General features: G+C 49.7%; 2 protein-coding genes across 3 annotated transcripts in view; one reads left to right on the top strand and one right to left on the bottom strand.

The window, feature by feature from the left end:
- The window catches only part of KCNIP1 (potassium voltage-gated channel interacting protein 1), a 310,723-nt gene that overhangs the window by 38,099 nt on the left and 258,332 nt on the right, over positions 1–14,292 (top strand). The window lies entirely within an intron of this gene.
- On the bottom strand, positions 12,497–13,345 carry LOC123637971 (ribose-phosphate pyrophosphokinase 1-like). The gene has a single exon (XM_045551197.1). It carries the CDS (start codon positions 13,258–13,260, stop codon positions 12,916–12,918), a length of 345 nt encoding a protein of 114 aa, XP_045407153.1. The 5' UTR covers positions 13,261–13,345; the 3' UTR covers positions 12,497–12,915.

The following is a 14,292-nucleotide window of genomic DNA, read 5'->3' as shown; positions in this document are numbered from 1 at the left end:
TACAGATGAGGAAGCTGAGGCTCAAAGAGGTGAGAGGACTGCCACACAGCCAATACATGCAGAGCCACAGTTCAAACCCAGGGGTTGGTGCCTTTGAAGACCAAGTTCTCATCCACCGTGCAAATAGCTGTTCTGATAGAGGACAGGCTGGGAGGAGTGTGAGAGAGTGTGGAGGTGTGTGTGTGTACATATGTGCACGTGTGTAAGGCACTGGCTCTCCAGTACCCTGAGATAAGCATTCCTGGAAGGCTTCTTGGAGGTGGTCCTAAAGGAAAGGCCTTGAAGGCCAGGCGGGCAAGGAATTTGAATTTTATAAATTTTGTTTTCTGTTTTGAGCAGAAGTGAGACATGATCATATCCTCAACAAACCAATATGTAATAAGCAATAACTAGGTGTCAGATAGTCTTCTAGGCTCAGAGAGGGTTGCAGAGATGTAACATAAGATGTAGCCCTGCCCTCTCCTAGCTTTAGTCTAGTTGGAGAGATGAAACAGATTTATTAAAAAATAATGAGCGACAGTATCAATAAATGTACACCAAGTGCCAAACACAAGGCCGTGGAGGTGAGGGGCGGGAGCTGACTGGGCTCTGGGTGGCCAAGGAAGGTTCCCGGGGTTGGGGAGTCCCACCGGGAGAACCGGACAGATTCAGAGGGAGAAACTGGGAAGGCTCCAGAAAAAGTGTACCTTGAGGTCTGGGGCCCAGTCTGTGGCATCGCGGGGTCCCCAGTGCTGAGCAGGGAGCCTGCCGTAGCAGGTGACGGTGCATGCTTGCTGAATGAATGAATGTTGCACCTGACGAAAGGGAAAGACAAATGGTTGAGAAGTCAGGTGTGAGGGAGGAACTGTGGGTTTCAGGGACAGCTGGCCACTGACCTCTAACCCGCCCCCCACGTGCAGTTCAACTGACCTGTGGCCCCACCACCAGATCAGCTTTCTTAGCTTTTGCTTCTCCAGGCCTGCAGGCGCTGTGTGTTGGAGAAGCAAGCAGACTCTGCCTAGGTGAATAGCAGGAGAAAGGATGGGAGAAGTCTAGGTGGGCAGAAGGAGGAAGCCACGAAGCCTTGAATGCCAGGCCAAAAAGCTTAGCAATTTCCTCCGGGCAGGAGGCCACCATTGAGGTCCCTGAACTTTGAAGCAGCAAGAGGTAAATGATGGGGGGAAGATTAATCTGGTTGTCTGAGGAGGAAAGAGGAAAACGGTACAGGAGATGCTCTCAGGAAGTGACTCCTACTATTTAAAATGTGCAAACCTTTTGATGCAGAAATTTGACTTCGGGAGATCATTGAACAAATGTGAAAAAACAAACAAACAAAAACCCTGAACAAATGAACATAAAACGCCTCCAGGAGGTCCTGCCGCATTGTCTCGGGCAGAGAAAAGCGGGATCCAGCTCCCTCCAGCGGCGCCGTGCAGCGCGAGCAGCGGCTCCAGCACCTGCATTTCTTGCTTTTTCTCTGCTGTCGCTCAGCTCAGCGCCTCTGCAGCGGCTGTTCCCTCCGCCTGGCATGCTCTTCCCCCATCCACTCACATCCGCCTTTCTCGTCTTTGCGCAAATGCCCCTTCTCAGTGAGACCCTCCCTGAACACCCTGTTTAGATTTTTCTCCACCCCGTTTCCCCCACACACCTGCTGCCCCAGGCACCCAGCACCTGTTAGCATCTGACATAGTCTGTTCCTTACTCTGTCATCATCTGTCCTGCATCCCCCATCCATGTACCGCTGGGATAGCAACTGGGGATGGGATGGCTGTCTGCTTCGCACGCAGGCGGTATCCCCAGTGCTAAGCAGCGCCTAGCACAGAGTAAGCGCTCAGTGACGATCTGTTGAGAGAGTGAGTGGAGGAAGGAAGGAAGGAATGACGGTGGGTGGATGGTGAGTCTGTGGCCTACACACAACGTCAGCTTGAGCGCCGGGGAGCAGGCCAGGGCAGGCCCCTTGCTCCCTGCCGACCCTGCAGACCTCGTGGGGCTGGCCTGGGTCTCTCAGGCCCTTCCGGCTGGGGCCAGGAGGCACAGCTGCAATGACACTTTCAAACTAATCACGTCTGGCCTTGGCACTCACTGGGATCATTTCCTGTCATAATGAAACCTTTCTAAACATAGCTACTTGAAACTGAAATGTCACGGTGCTTACACTGCAGCTGTGTTGTACTGGAAAGGACGCCAGGCCTTAAGTCAGAAGAGATGGACTCAAATCCCAAATAGTTACCCATACTTCTTTCCTGGGCACGGCCTTTCACTTCTCTGAGCCTCAGTTTCCTCGTCTATAAGATGGGAACAGTACTAGTAGTTATGTCATAGGATGCTGTGAAGACCCAAAAATTAAGTGACATGAGAGCTTTTCAGAAGTCAAAAAGCACGGCGCATTATTACTGCTGTGATTATTGCGTGAGTGAGGGCACCTGTGAAAATGTGGGGAGAGTGACAAGTGGGAACAGACAACTGGGTGCATTTCCTGCAGTTAATTCCCCAAGCTTGGGACCCGCCCCTACCCCTGGGCCAGAATTACCGATGCCAGGGTGACATTCCTTCAACCTCATTTTCTTTGTCTTCAGGGTCTAAGTTCAAGTAGAGATCTGAACTGTCTCAGAATTTCCTGGGGGAGTAAAACCTTCTAGATATTTTGTATTTATTTATTTTGTTTGGTGCTGGTGCCTGGGAAATGGTGAGGAAAAAAGGAGATGGGGCTCAGGCTCTGAGCCCTGGGATAGGGAGTCATTTATTTAAGACACAAAGACGGTGACAGTTCACTCTCGGCAAGGGAGTGGGAATGGGGGATGCAGGAGTGTGGCCTGGGAAGTATTTCCAGCCCTACCTCATTGCTTTAGGCTTCCAGAAACGTCCCTGCAGGAACCAGGAACTGACAGTGAATGAATGGCGGCGGGGTCGCTCAGTATCTCCTGTGTAAGAAGACCTTTGGCAGTAGTAACAGCTAACTTTTGTTTTTAAATGCTTACCATGTTCTATGCTATATTCCAACCACCTTTTACTTGATAATTCACTTAATCCTAAGAACCCTGTCAGGTGCATACTTTTATTATCATCCTCAGTTTACAGACAAGAAAACAAAGGCCCAGCCGGGTTGGTAATTTGCCCAGATTCACTAAAGCTTCTAAGGCTTCTAAGGTTTAACCAAGAAGCCCACACCCTAACCCTTACGTATTAGTCTCTTTTTTAAATTAATGCTGGAATATATTGCAATATCTTTTCAAATGAGTATACCTTTTGCCCAAGCAATTCCACTGCTAGGAACCGAACCTAAGAGGTATAAATATTTGGCTACGAGGATATAGTATTGCTCAGAATGCAGAGCACAGCTAGACTCTCCACTAAGAGGGGTTGTTTAAACAAATTGTGGTGCCTCCATGTAAAAGTAGTTGTTCAAAACGACATCTATTCGTATCTACAAACACAGAAAGACATCCAAACTATATATTTTAACAGAAAAGTCCACAATAATTGCATTTTTGTAAACAGCCATCTTGTCTCAAGAGTGAGATTTCTACTGATTTTTAATTTCTTCTTGCCACTTGTCTATAGTCTCTCATTTCTCTGCAATGAACATGTACTACATTTGTAATAAGACAGAAACCCAATAAAAGTTATTGAATAAAAGAATAAACAGCCAGAAATCATTCTCTCCTGGGGAATTAGTGAGTGTCTTGTTACCTAGCGTCAGAGACTACGGATGCTTTGCAGGAAACTTCCATTTGTCCGTCACGGTCCGCTCTCAGCCAACGGGGACACCAGGTAGATGGTCACCCAGTTCCTTCTCTGTGAGGTCACCGTGACAGAAGCCCCACTCGAGGCATCTGGCTCTGGGAACCCCTCCTCCCTGGTGTTTTCAGGTGTAGGGACAGAAAAAGTCCTGCTGCTCTGGCGCGGGTTCCAAACAACCCCCTTCCGCCGTTTCTCCAGCCCCCTCCCTCCTGACCAGGTCCTCTTGGCCCCCACCGGCCCCCCTCAGTCTGTGTGACTTGTGACTTTGGGATAAGCGTCCTTGAAATACTGTTCTGATGCCATCCACTGCCCTATTTGAAAACTGTGCCCATGCGACCAAACCCAAACTCCAAACCCTTCCAGCACAGCCTTTAAGAACACTTTTCAGTCTGATGTCCCCCCCCTTCATTGACAACCTTCCCTGCCATCAAGCTGAACCACTGACCCTACACACAAAGGCGGTCCCACCTCCAAGCCTTTGCTCACAGTGGGTCCCCCACTGGCTCACTGTCCCTCCCCATCTCCAGGTGTCCCTCAAGACTGTCCCTCTGCAGCAGCTCCCCCACACTAGTCCCCAGCCCTGGCTGTCTCTCCCACCGTGACCGGCTCCTCCTCCTCCCCAGTCCTACAGCCCTTCATCCTCCTCCCCAGTCCTACAGCCCTTCATTCACACCTCCGTCCTGCAAGTGAGTGTTTTCCACCTGCAATTTGGGAGAGTGTCTTGGTTAAGACTGTGTTTTCCTTGAGGGAAGCAGCCTTTCCTGTTTATCTCTGTATCCTACGAACTTAGCAAAAGGCCTGGGACAAAGCAGGCGCGAGGTCTGTGTGGCTACCAGATGGATGGATCTTCCCCCTGGAAAGTGTAGAAGTGATGGTTTAAGTGAATAAAAGAAGGGAGCTGAGACAGAGAGGGACAGACAGAGTCAGCCTCCAGTGTCGACCTCTGAAAAGGAGAGCCATGGCTAGTCCGTGGGAGGGTGAGAGGCAGAGACCCCAGCGAGGTTTGGGGATTCCACGTGGGTGAGGACCCGGGGACGGGGGGACGCTGATGGCATCAGCAGTGGAAGGAGTAACCGGAGAGATGGAGGAACAAAGGGACAATGGAGCAGATGGCCAATATCCCCTCCCTGCCCAGTGCTGTGACCTGCACAGGCCTCTCCTCCCCTAATTTAGGCATTATCCTTGGAAGAAGGGAGGAGCCAGACCTCAGGATTTGAATGTAGTTCTGAAACAACCTAATTTACCTGAAAATGACTAGGCTGAGTTTTCTGCTTCAAGCAGAAGTGAGGCTCAGAGTCAGAAATTACGTGGAATTATAGATCAGAAAGTCACCGTCTTCCATCTCTGAATGGTGTGATCTTTTTATACATACAATCGTGTGCTTACACTGTGCCGAGTGCTTAATATGCATGATCTCGTTTAACTGGGGAGACCTCATACTCACTGCGTGAACTGGGAAGATCCTGCAGCTGAAGGAAGTGCCCTTAATAACTGTGTCGGGACGCAGGCCCGAGCAGACCACGATTTACAGCTGTCCTACATCCAACCCTGCCCGCACCAATATGAGAAGGCAGCGGTTTTATGCCTGTTGCCAGATGGAGAAAGCAACACTTAAAATGATTTAAGTCGCACGTCTGAAATAAATGCAGGAGCCACAGTTCCAGCCCAGGTGGTCATTCGCCCAAGGCCACGTGCTTTTCACTTTGCACGGGACCTTCGCTGCTGGTCCTCCCCAGGGCCCCCCGCCCTCCCTTCCCCAGCTGTCTCTCTTCTCGGGCCAACAGAAACATAATGAGATCACATATGTAATGTTAAATTTTCTAGTAGCCACATTAAAAAGGAAAAGGGAATAAGTAACATCAGTTTTAAGATAAATTTTATTTAACCCAGTATAGCCAAACTGGTATCATTCAACATGCAGTCAATATAACAATTATTCATGAGATATTTTTTTCTTCTTCTTTCTCCTCTTCTTCATTTCCTCCTCCTCTGGCTCCTCCTCCTTCTTCTCGTTTGTATTCGGTCTTTGAAATTTAACCTCACAGCATATCTTAGGGACCAGCCACCCTTCAGGGGCTCAGGAGCCACAGGTGGCTGGAGTCTACCAGGTGGACAGGTGTAGCCGGGTCGAGCAAGGAGCCAGCTGCTCAATCAGGTCCCAGGCACACTGCCCTCTGGTGGACGCATGTTCCTCTCCTGGAAAACCAGCTCAAAGCACACTGCGTCTGGAGTAACAACAGCACAGTCTGCCCCAGGACCAGCTCCCCAGACGGGATAAACTGGGGTGGGAGGGAGTGTTGTCACCGGGGATGTCCCCAGAGCAGACCCACACCCACAGAGCAAGCTCAAGTAACCCACGCTGTCACCCCCTTCCATCCCCGGCAACCTTGGCCATGGTGCATTCTTGCTTCCTAGTGGTAAAAAGATTTAACAGAAAATAACATTGTTTTGCAGGATGCATGTTTAAAACAATTATTTATATTTTTCTTTCACAACTAATTTAACTGCATGGTTGAGTGAAGGCCTTCTCCCCAGAAATTATGTAACCTCTCTTTCAATTCATGGTACAAAGTTTTCTTCTGTCTTGGCTGTTCAGGCTGCTATAACAAAATACCACAAACCGAGTGGCTTATAAGAAAACAGCAATTTATTTCTCACAGCTCTGGAAGCTGACAGTTCTGGAAGCTGGGAAATCCATAATTAAGATGCGGTGTCTGGTGGGAGCCCACTTTCTGACTCACAGATGGCACCTTCCTGCTGTGTCCTCACCTGGTGGAAGTGGCAATGCAGCTCCCCGGGGCCCATCTTGCAAGGGCCCTAACCCTATTCGTGAGGGCTCCACCCTCGTGTCCTGGTCATTTCCCAAAGGCCTCACCGCCCATCATCATCATCCTGGTCATTAGATTTCAACGTATGAATCTGGGGAGACACAAACATTCAGACCACAGCAGCTGCCAAGTTGTGTCTTCCTCACCCACACGGGGTGGGTGTGGTTAGGCTAGACTCTCTGCTAACCAAGGTTTTTTCCAATGTGAATAATTGATTAAGAACACCTGACTAGGGTTGATATGATTCCAGACTTCTGAATGTCCCCACATTGGAGGGGCAGTTTTAAACACGGCTTTGTGTGAATCAACTGATAAGACTGTGCCATTCAAGAGGGGAGTCTTTGGAGCAAGGAGAAGAATCAGCCGGGACATTCACTGACTTGCAGTTGAGAGGGTTTTCAGCACTATGGTGTCCTCAGGATGGTGGTGGGTCTTGTACAGACACAGATGTGACTTTTGCCTTTAAAGAGATTAGTTTTCCCAAGAGAGACATGCAAAACCATCATAGATAAACAGCAAGAAAAACAGCATCAAGGACATTCACGCACCAGGCAGAATGTAAACTGGGTGTCCAGCAAAGCAGTTGAGGACAGTGAGAAGGGAACTTGGTTCTAGTTTCAGCTCTGCTGTCCACAGCTGTGTGACTATGACTCAGTCACACAACCTCTCTGTTCCTTATCTTTATCACCTCATACAAAGCAAGATACAGCCTGGACAATTTATACTTCTAGGATGGGGAGCCAAAGAGAAAGAAAAGATAGACAGCCAAGAATCTCAGTGTCTGGCTCAGGAAGAGTTGCCCAGCAACTGGGCATGCACCCAGGGGAAAGAAGGAGGGGACTTTGGAGCAGGAAGGGAAGATGCTCTGCCAGCTAAGCTAGAGGAAGTGAACAGCTGGAATGTCTGGTTTATTCCAGGGATGGTTAGAGATTGTCCCATTCATAGGCAGGAATGTGGCCTAAATTGTTGACCTAAAGAACCTAGAATCGAAAGAGATTTTTTACGTAGTCCAGAGTAACAGGTCCCAAAGACTAGTTTACAGAATGTTAGCACCTAATGATATTAATAGATATTTAACAAAACAGACTTCTTTGCCACAGGACTTCTCAGGACTTTTAACACTCTGATTTTCCTAGAGGGCAGGAGAGTATGCAGCATTTCCCAGGCTTAATTAACCACAAAACACTTTACTTTAAAGAGATATCACTTGGGAAGAGTTCCGGGGAAAACACGTTAAGAAACACGGCTCTAGTCCTGCCCTTTTAAGACAGAGAAACCGAAAAGGCAGGAGACAAGTCCAATGTTGACAAAAATAGTAGCAGAGCCAAGACTGAAATTTTGGTTTTTTGATTCCAATACCTAGTAAAATTCTTTTTATTTCTTATGTTTTCAATTTGTATTATACACTACGTAAGGCATACAAAAAGACATAAAGACTAGTGCAAGATATCCACGCACCACCACCCAGCTTGAGGAATAAAACATTACCAATGTGACAAAACCCCCTGGCGTACCTTCCCCATTGTGTCCCCGGGGGAACCCCGTCCTGAATTTGGGGATTATACCACATGCAAATCCTGGTAGAATTTCACGTAAATCGTATTATCTTCCGAGAATCTTCTTAGCACCTCCCATAATTTCTAAGTTGTGATGATCTTAGAATTCAAAAGAAAAGCAAAGAATCCCACTCAGCCCAGAATAGCAAAGATTTAAAACTGATCAAGAGAATCTTCTGCCTGCCTGCAGCTCACAGCGCGTCAAGAGAAATCTTATGAATCAGTGAAGCTTGCCGTTCTCACACGGGCTCTTCAGATGGTTTATTAATTCTTTCTGATGTAGGGGTGATTCTTCCTTTATCCTGTGCTAGATTTTTGCATGAATTCACTGTATCTCCCCTCCCATCCGCAGGCCAGATGGGGAGCCGGGTGCTGCATACATGTTTAATGGTAGCACAGTAAAAATATTTGCTTTCGGTAGCTTCCAGCTACTGAACGGAGGTAGGGCTGTCTACTAGAGTTGCCAGACTTCATTCTAATGAGAACAGAAATAAAGGCTGATTAAATCAAATTCCCCATAGTGGAGAACCACTTAAATAAATGTTTCATATTGTTTGCATGATGCTTTCAGAATGTAACAGCTGCTTATGTAACCATTACGCTGGACATAAATCATTCATGGCCGTCGCTGCCATCAAAGCAGCACTCAGCTCCCTCTCTTCTGCTGCCGACATTGTCAGTACTAGGAATTTTCAGACATGCTCTTTGAGTTCCCGTCTTCCCCGAGTTCTGGGCGGCAGGAGAGTGAGAGAGGGGACATGGAATGGAAAGCAGGCATGGAGCCACCATCGACTGATGACCTGCTTTGCATGCCTCCCACTGGGCTGCTGTTTCCAATTCCATCTTTGTCACAAGCAGGCATTGTTGTTCCATTTTATAGAGGGAGATGCTGAGGTCTGTGGAAATGAAGTAACTTTAGCAAAGTCCCATGGTAAGTCATAAGGCCCGAATTGGAACCCAGGTGTGTCTGAGCACTGGCACATCACACAAGGCTGCCCAAGAACGACTTTAGACTCCACACAGCTCAGACCTTTGGCAATGATGAGACCACTGAAGGCCAGAGCAAGGCTCAGAAAGCCAGGAGTCCTCTGGGCTGGGACACACGGGGGAGATGCTGATATGACCCCCACTTCCTGGGCCAGCACCCCAGTCCACATCCCCATCACCTCTCACCTGTTCACCATGACAGCCTCCTTCTGGCCTCCCTGCCTCCACTCTTGCCCACCTCAACCCATCATTCACCCCGTAGCCTGAGTAATCTTTTACAAGCAGAAATCTGATCATTCTGTTTAAAAGCCTCCAATGGCTTCCCACCACTCTTAGAAAAAAGGCCAACTTCCTCCGCATGGCCCTCGAGGCCTTTCGTGATATAACCCCTGCCGACACTTGCGCGTTCTTCCCTACCACTCTACCCTGTCTGGACACCCTGGCTTCTTTCTGGCCTTCAGGCACACTGCACTCATGGCTACCTCTGGCCCTTTGCACGTGCTGGAACCCTCCTTCTCTAGATCTTTCCATGGCTGCTTCACCTCTCATTCAGATCTCAGCTCCAAGTCACCTCTCCAGACAGACCCTCACTGCACCCTTGGATGAAAGCTGCCATTCCAGCACACGTCCATCCCATAGCTCTGTTTCATTTACCTCGCAGTACTTTACACTTTCTCAATGTCTTGGCTAGTTTGCTACTTTTCTATCTCACTAGCATGTAAGCTCCGTGCGTAACATCTGAGCTGTTCACCCACCACTTCCCCAGTCCTAGAATGGTGCTTGGAACATGGTAGGCGCCCAATAAACATTAAGTGAATACATGAATTAATTTGTTTCATCCATTTCCCTTGCATCCAAGCAGGGCTAACCCTGACTTCACCCCTAGCAAGTGAAAATTTGATTCTGAAAACCAATTGCCACGTCCACGCTCAGGCCCCACGCAGGTGCCTAATCTGGGCTCCCTCCAGGTGTCCTTGCCATGCAGGTGATGTCACAGAGCTGGCAAGGAAAACCCAGGAGCCCTCTGGGGTTCTCTGCATCACAGGAAGGAGGTGGCCCTTGGATCCATGTCCCCCAACTCTGCAAGGCGAGTTTAAAGGATGAACAGAACACAAGGCATCTTCCTGGGGCTACCCAGGCTCCTGACACCCCACTTTGGCTAGAGAGCGGCTCTGGCATGGTGCCTGAACTGGCTCCACCTCCTCCCTGCCTTCTGCAAGTGCCGCTTCCTCCATGGAGGCCCGACAGCTGACTCTTGGAGCTAGGGCTCAGTCCCACACACCCTAGCAAGATTTGGAAGAAGCCACCTTCCCACTCCTTGTGGCACCTTTCTCCAGACAGGCAAGGCCCTGGAGTTTTCTGCAGCACTGTGACCACAGGAAGTTGCCGTGGAGGCGGCCATGGCGGCAGCTTCCTGGTCCCTGAACTGCAGCGCCATCGTGTGCTCCGGAGCGCAGCGGTTTTATCAGCAGCTTCAGAAGCAGTGACCCCACCCCCACCCCACAGGTCAGTTCCGCAGTGTCCTGGGGTCACCCCTGCAGGCCCACCCTGGAGGCCACTTCTCCAGCCCTGCTGATGGTTAGTAAGCCGCTGATACCCTGCGTTTAGTCCTTAGAACCTCTGGGGGGCTGCTCTTCCTTGTACTAAACTCTGATCCAGAGCTCCTCCAGGGTGGGGACTGGCTTTCCTCGGTCTCTGTGTCCTCAGGGCCCAGGACACCTGAGCAGGTGTTTGCTAATGCTTTGTGGTTCAGAAGGACTCATGCACAGTTTTACTGTTATAGTCACATCCGCCCAGTGAGGCAGCCGCCCTGTCCCGGATAAACCCTGTTGGTGACACTCTTACGGGGGGTTTCTTTCATCTTCCAGCCCAGTGTGGGACCCTGACCATCTCTTGCTTCGCTTTCCGCTGTGAATTAACCCTGGGACACAGGAAAGGATGTGGGTTTGAGCCTCAAAATCACAGGGATTAATCCCACATCTGGCAGCTACCGTCTGCATGATGCAAACAGTTGCAAATTAATTGCCACCGAGACTCGGTTTTACCACTCTTCAAAACGGGACTGCTAACTGCATCTAGCAGTGGAATGCAGTCTGCACTCACGACATTTAACACACTGCCTGTGTGCGCAGGCGCTCAGGAAATGGCAGTTGGTGGCAGCGCTATCTGACTTACCTGAAGGGACATTTCACACTCCACCTGGATTTCCACTGCAGGGCCCGGAAAGAGCTCCCGGGAGGCATCTGTCTCCATCCAGCTCCCAGGAGGGGCTGGTGGAGGGGAGCTGGGAACCAGCCGCCCCCAGCAGCCGGCCTTGCGTAAAACAAAGCCGTGTTTTGGCCTCAGGGACGAGGACCCGGATAGAAACCACCCGTGTGCAGCCTTTGCGTGGGCCGCGGGACATCTCTGCAGTGAGAGGGAAGAGGCCTCCCGTGAGGGTGGGGAGCAGAGAGCAGGACAGACCCCGTCCGACTCGGCCCGAGGGGGGCTCTGGCAGGGTCGCAGCTTCCAGGGAGGGCAGAGGGGTGGTCTCCCACGGCTTCTGCGGGGCCACCTGCAAAGCGGAGGCAACAGCACCCTCCTCTCCAAGTCGTGTCCTTAATGAGGCCCTGAGAGTCACCAGTGAGGCAGCTCCAAGCAGCTGTTTCTGGCGCGTTAGGACTATGCACTCCCGGCCCTCCCGCGGCCTCCGTGGACCGAGAGGGAAAGACACGCAGGTCTAAGACTCTGGGCCTGGCGCTGGTAGCTCGTGGCCAGCCTCTTCTTGTGCCTGGACAGGAGCACCTTGTTCAGTGCTCACTGCTGTCCCATGAAGTGGGCATTCTTTTTTTTTTTTTTTTTGAGACACATATACTTTATTAGTTTCCTCTACAAGAGACAATAACATCAATCTTTTAAAACAGAAATCTCAGGTCATTTGAGAGGCTAAACAGCTCCAAGGAAGGAAGATAAAAATTAAATACTTAAATGAATCCAAAGGCACTACGATTATCACCTAAAACCTACTGCTGCAGCAGTAGTAGGCTAAGGAAGATTAAGCTACAGCAAATCATCTAATGGGAATGTTAGCAATTACATAGCAGGAAGCAAGTTTGCTTTCCAGAAGACTATGGTACGATGACCATTTGGGCCCAAGAGGATATTTGGCCAGGAAAAGGTCGAGATGGATGAAGGTAAGCCAATGGAAAGGAACAGGTATAAAGGAGAATCAGAGCTACACAGTAAAGCAGATGGTGATGGATCAGGCTTCTTCCTCCCAAGAAACATTTGCTGCACTAAGTGCTGCCTCTCCCTACCCCCCCAACCCCCACCCAATGGCTGCTCAAGCTGAGCTGCCTGCTCCTGCCTTGTTGGATGCTAAGCTACCAGGACTACATTTAGGGCAGCCCAGAGCTCTTGCTGTAATTTAGCATCGGATCTTGGAGACCTTGTCCCACGTGGGTTGGCTCTGTTGCTAGTTGTTCTGAACAAAGAAAACCCTGAAGCATTCACATGCAAAGTAGTCTGAGCTTCCCTAATCACAGTCACACACCTCTACACAACACCTTCAAAAGTATAAAATCTTGCAGCAGCTGAACTATAGTTAAAGCTGCAAGGCTCATTAAGATCATGGAGGAAGTCAGAATGAAACACGGGTAGGAATCCCAGTAGTTAATATCAATCTGTATTTCCCCATTTAGGATAAGCGCTAATAGTTGATGTGGGATGTAGAAAGCTACACTGGAATAAGCTAGGTCTTCTGCGGAGTTTGTCATCAAATACCAAGGGAAAACAAGGGGGGGCGGGGTTGTTTTTATTTTTAAAAAGCTTCAGAAGTCATTCTATTATAAAGGAACATGGCTGAACAGGTACGAAACAGATTCCCCGTTGTGAGTTCTCCTGATGGCTTCTGCAAGGATCATGGAGATGTCGATCACCTGTATTTTGGAGCAATGCTTCATCTTGTCCTCCTGAGGTATGGTATTGGTGACTACTACTGCTTCAAAGCATGCGTTGTTGATGCGAGAAATGGCTGGACCAGAAAAGATTCCATGAGTCAAGATAGCATAAACTCTGGTGGCTCCAGCTGAGAGAAGTTTGTCAGCTGCGTGGCAGATTGTGCCACAAGTATCAGCCATGTCATCAACAAGGATGGCCACTCGATCTTTCACATCTCCCACGAGGACCATGCGGTCCACTTCATTGGCCTTCTTCCGTTCTTTGTGAATCAAGGCAAAGTCCACATTCAGCCGGTCGGCAATGGAGGTTACTCTCTTAGCTGAAGTGGGCATTCTTATTTCCCCAGTTTCGAGACAGGCACAGAGAGGTGAAGCAATCTTCCAGGTTCACACAGCCAGGAAGTGGTAAGACCAGTGCAGCCTGCTGCTTGAGGTCTGAAAAGAACTCACCCAGCTCAGCATCCTGGCACCTGTTTCATGGGTTCCCAGCCAATACAAGCAGGGATGTGACAGGCCCCCCTCTCCCCAGTGCCAGGTCTCCACCCACCAGCCTGCCTCTGGGCACCAGGCCTGCTCTCAGCCTCTATACGTGGGGTCTGTCACCCCCACGTCTTCCTCCTGAGAAGCTGCTCCCACCCCCTTGCCTTCCTCCTGAGGGAAAGTATGCTGCCAGGCTGCTGGGGCCACATGGCCCAGAGACAGCTCATCTCACCACACTCCCTGCAACATCTGGGTCCGACCCCCAACCCTGGAGCCAGCAAGCTGCTCAGAGCCTCCTAGATGAGGCCTATGGGTTCAATTTAGCATTGTAAGCATATGATAGAAAGAAAATAAGTTTGTTAGATTTACAAGTGTGATTCCCCCTTTCCGGAATGCCTTCCTCCCTCCTTCACCTGGTGAACTCCTATTCATTCTTCAAAACCCTGCTCAAATGTTCCCTGCCCACCCATTTCCTCCCACTCTTCCCTTCTAACGTGGGTGTGTCCCAAGGACAACTTCTGTGTTTCTCAGTGGAGAAGTTGAGAGAAGCCTAAATTGCTCCACATAAGAAAAAAGAATGAAGAGTAAATCTAGACATGGGCAGAGGCTGGGAAGTTGGTGAAAGGAGCTTGGGAAAGATGGGGAAGAGGGCAGTGATGGCTAAGGGGCCTTGTCCAAGTGCAGAAGGTGGGATGTAACGCTCTCTTCAGTCCCTCCACGAAAACTTCCGTCAGGGCCCCAATACTGGCCCAGGCTTTTGGAGCTGGACTCACGCTTCCTGTT

This window comes from Lemur catta, chromosome 5 (assembly GCF_020740605.2).
Source record: "Lemur catta isolate mLemCat1 chromosome 5, mLemCat1.pri, whole genome shotgun sequence".
Lineage (NCBI taxonomy): Eukaryota > Metazoa > Chordata > Mammalia > Primates > Lemuridae > Lemur > Lemur catta.
Note: the sequence above shows the minus strand (reverse complement) of the source record. Positions and strands in the feature narration are given on the sequence as shown.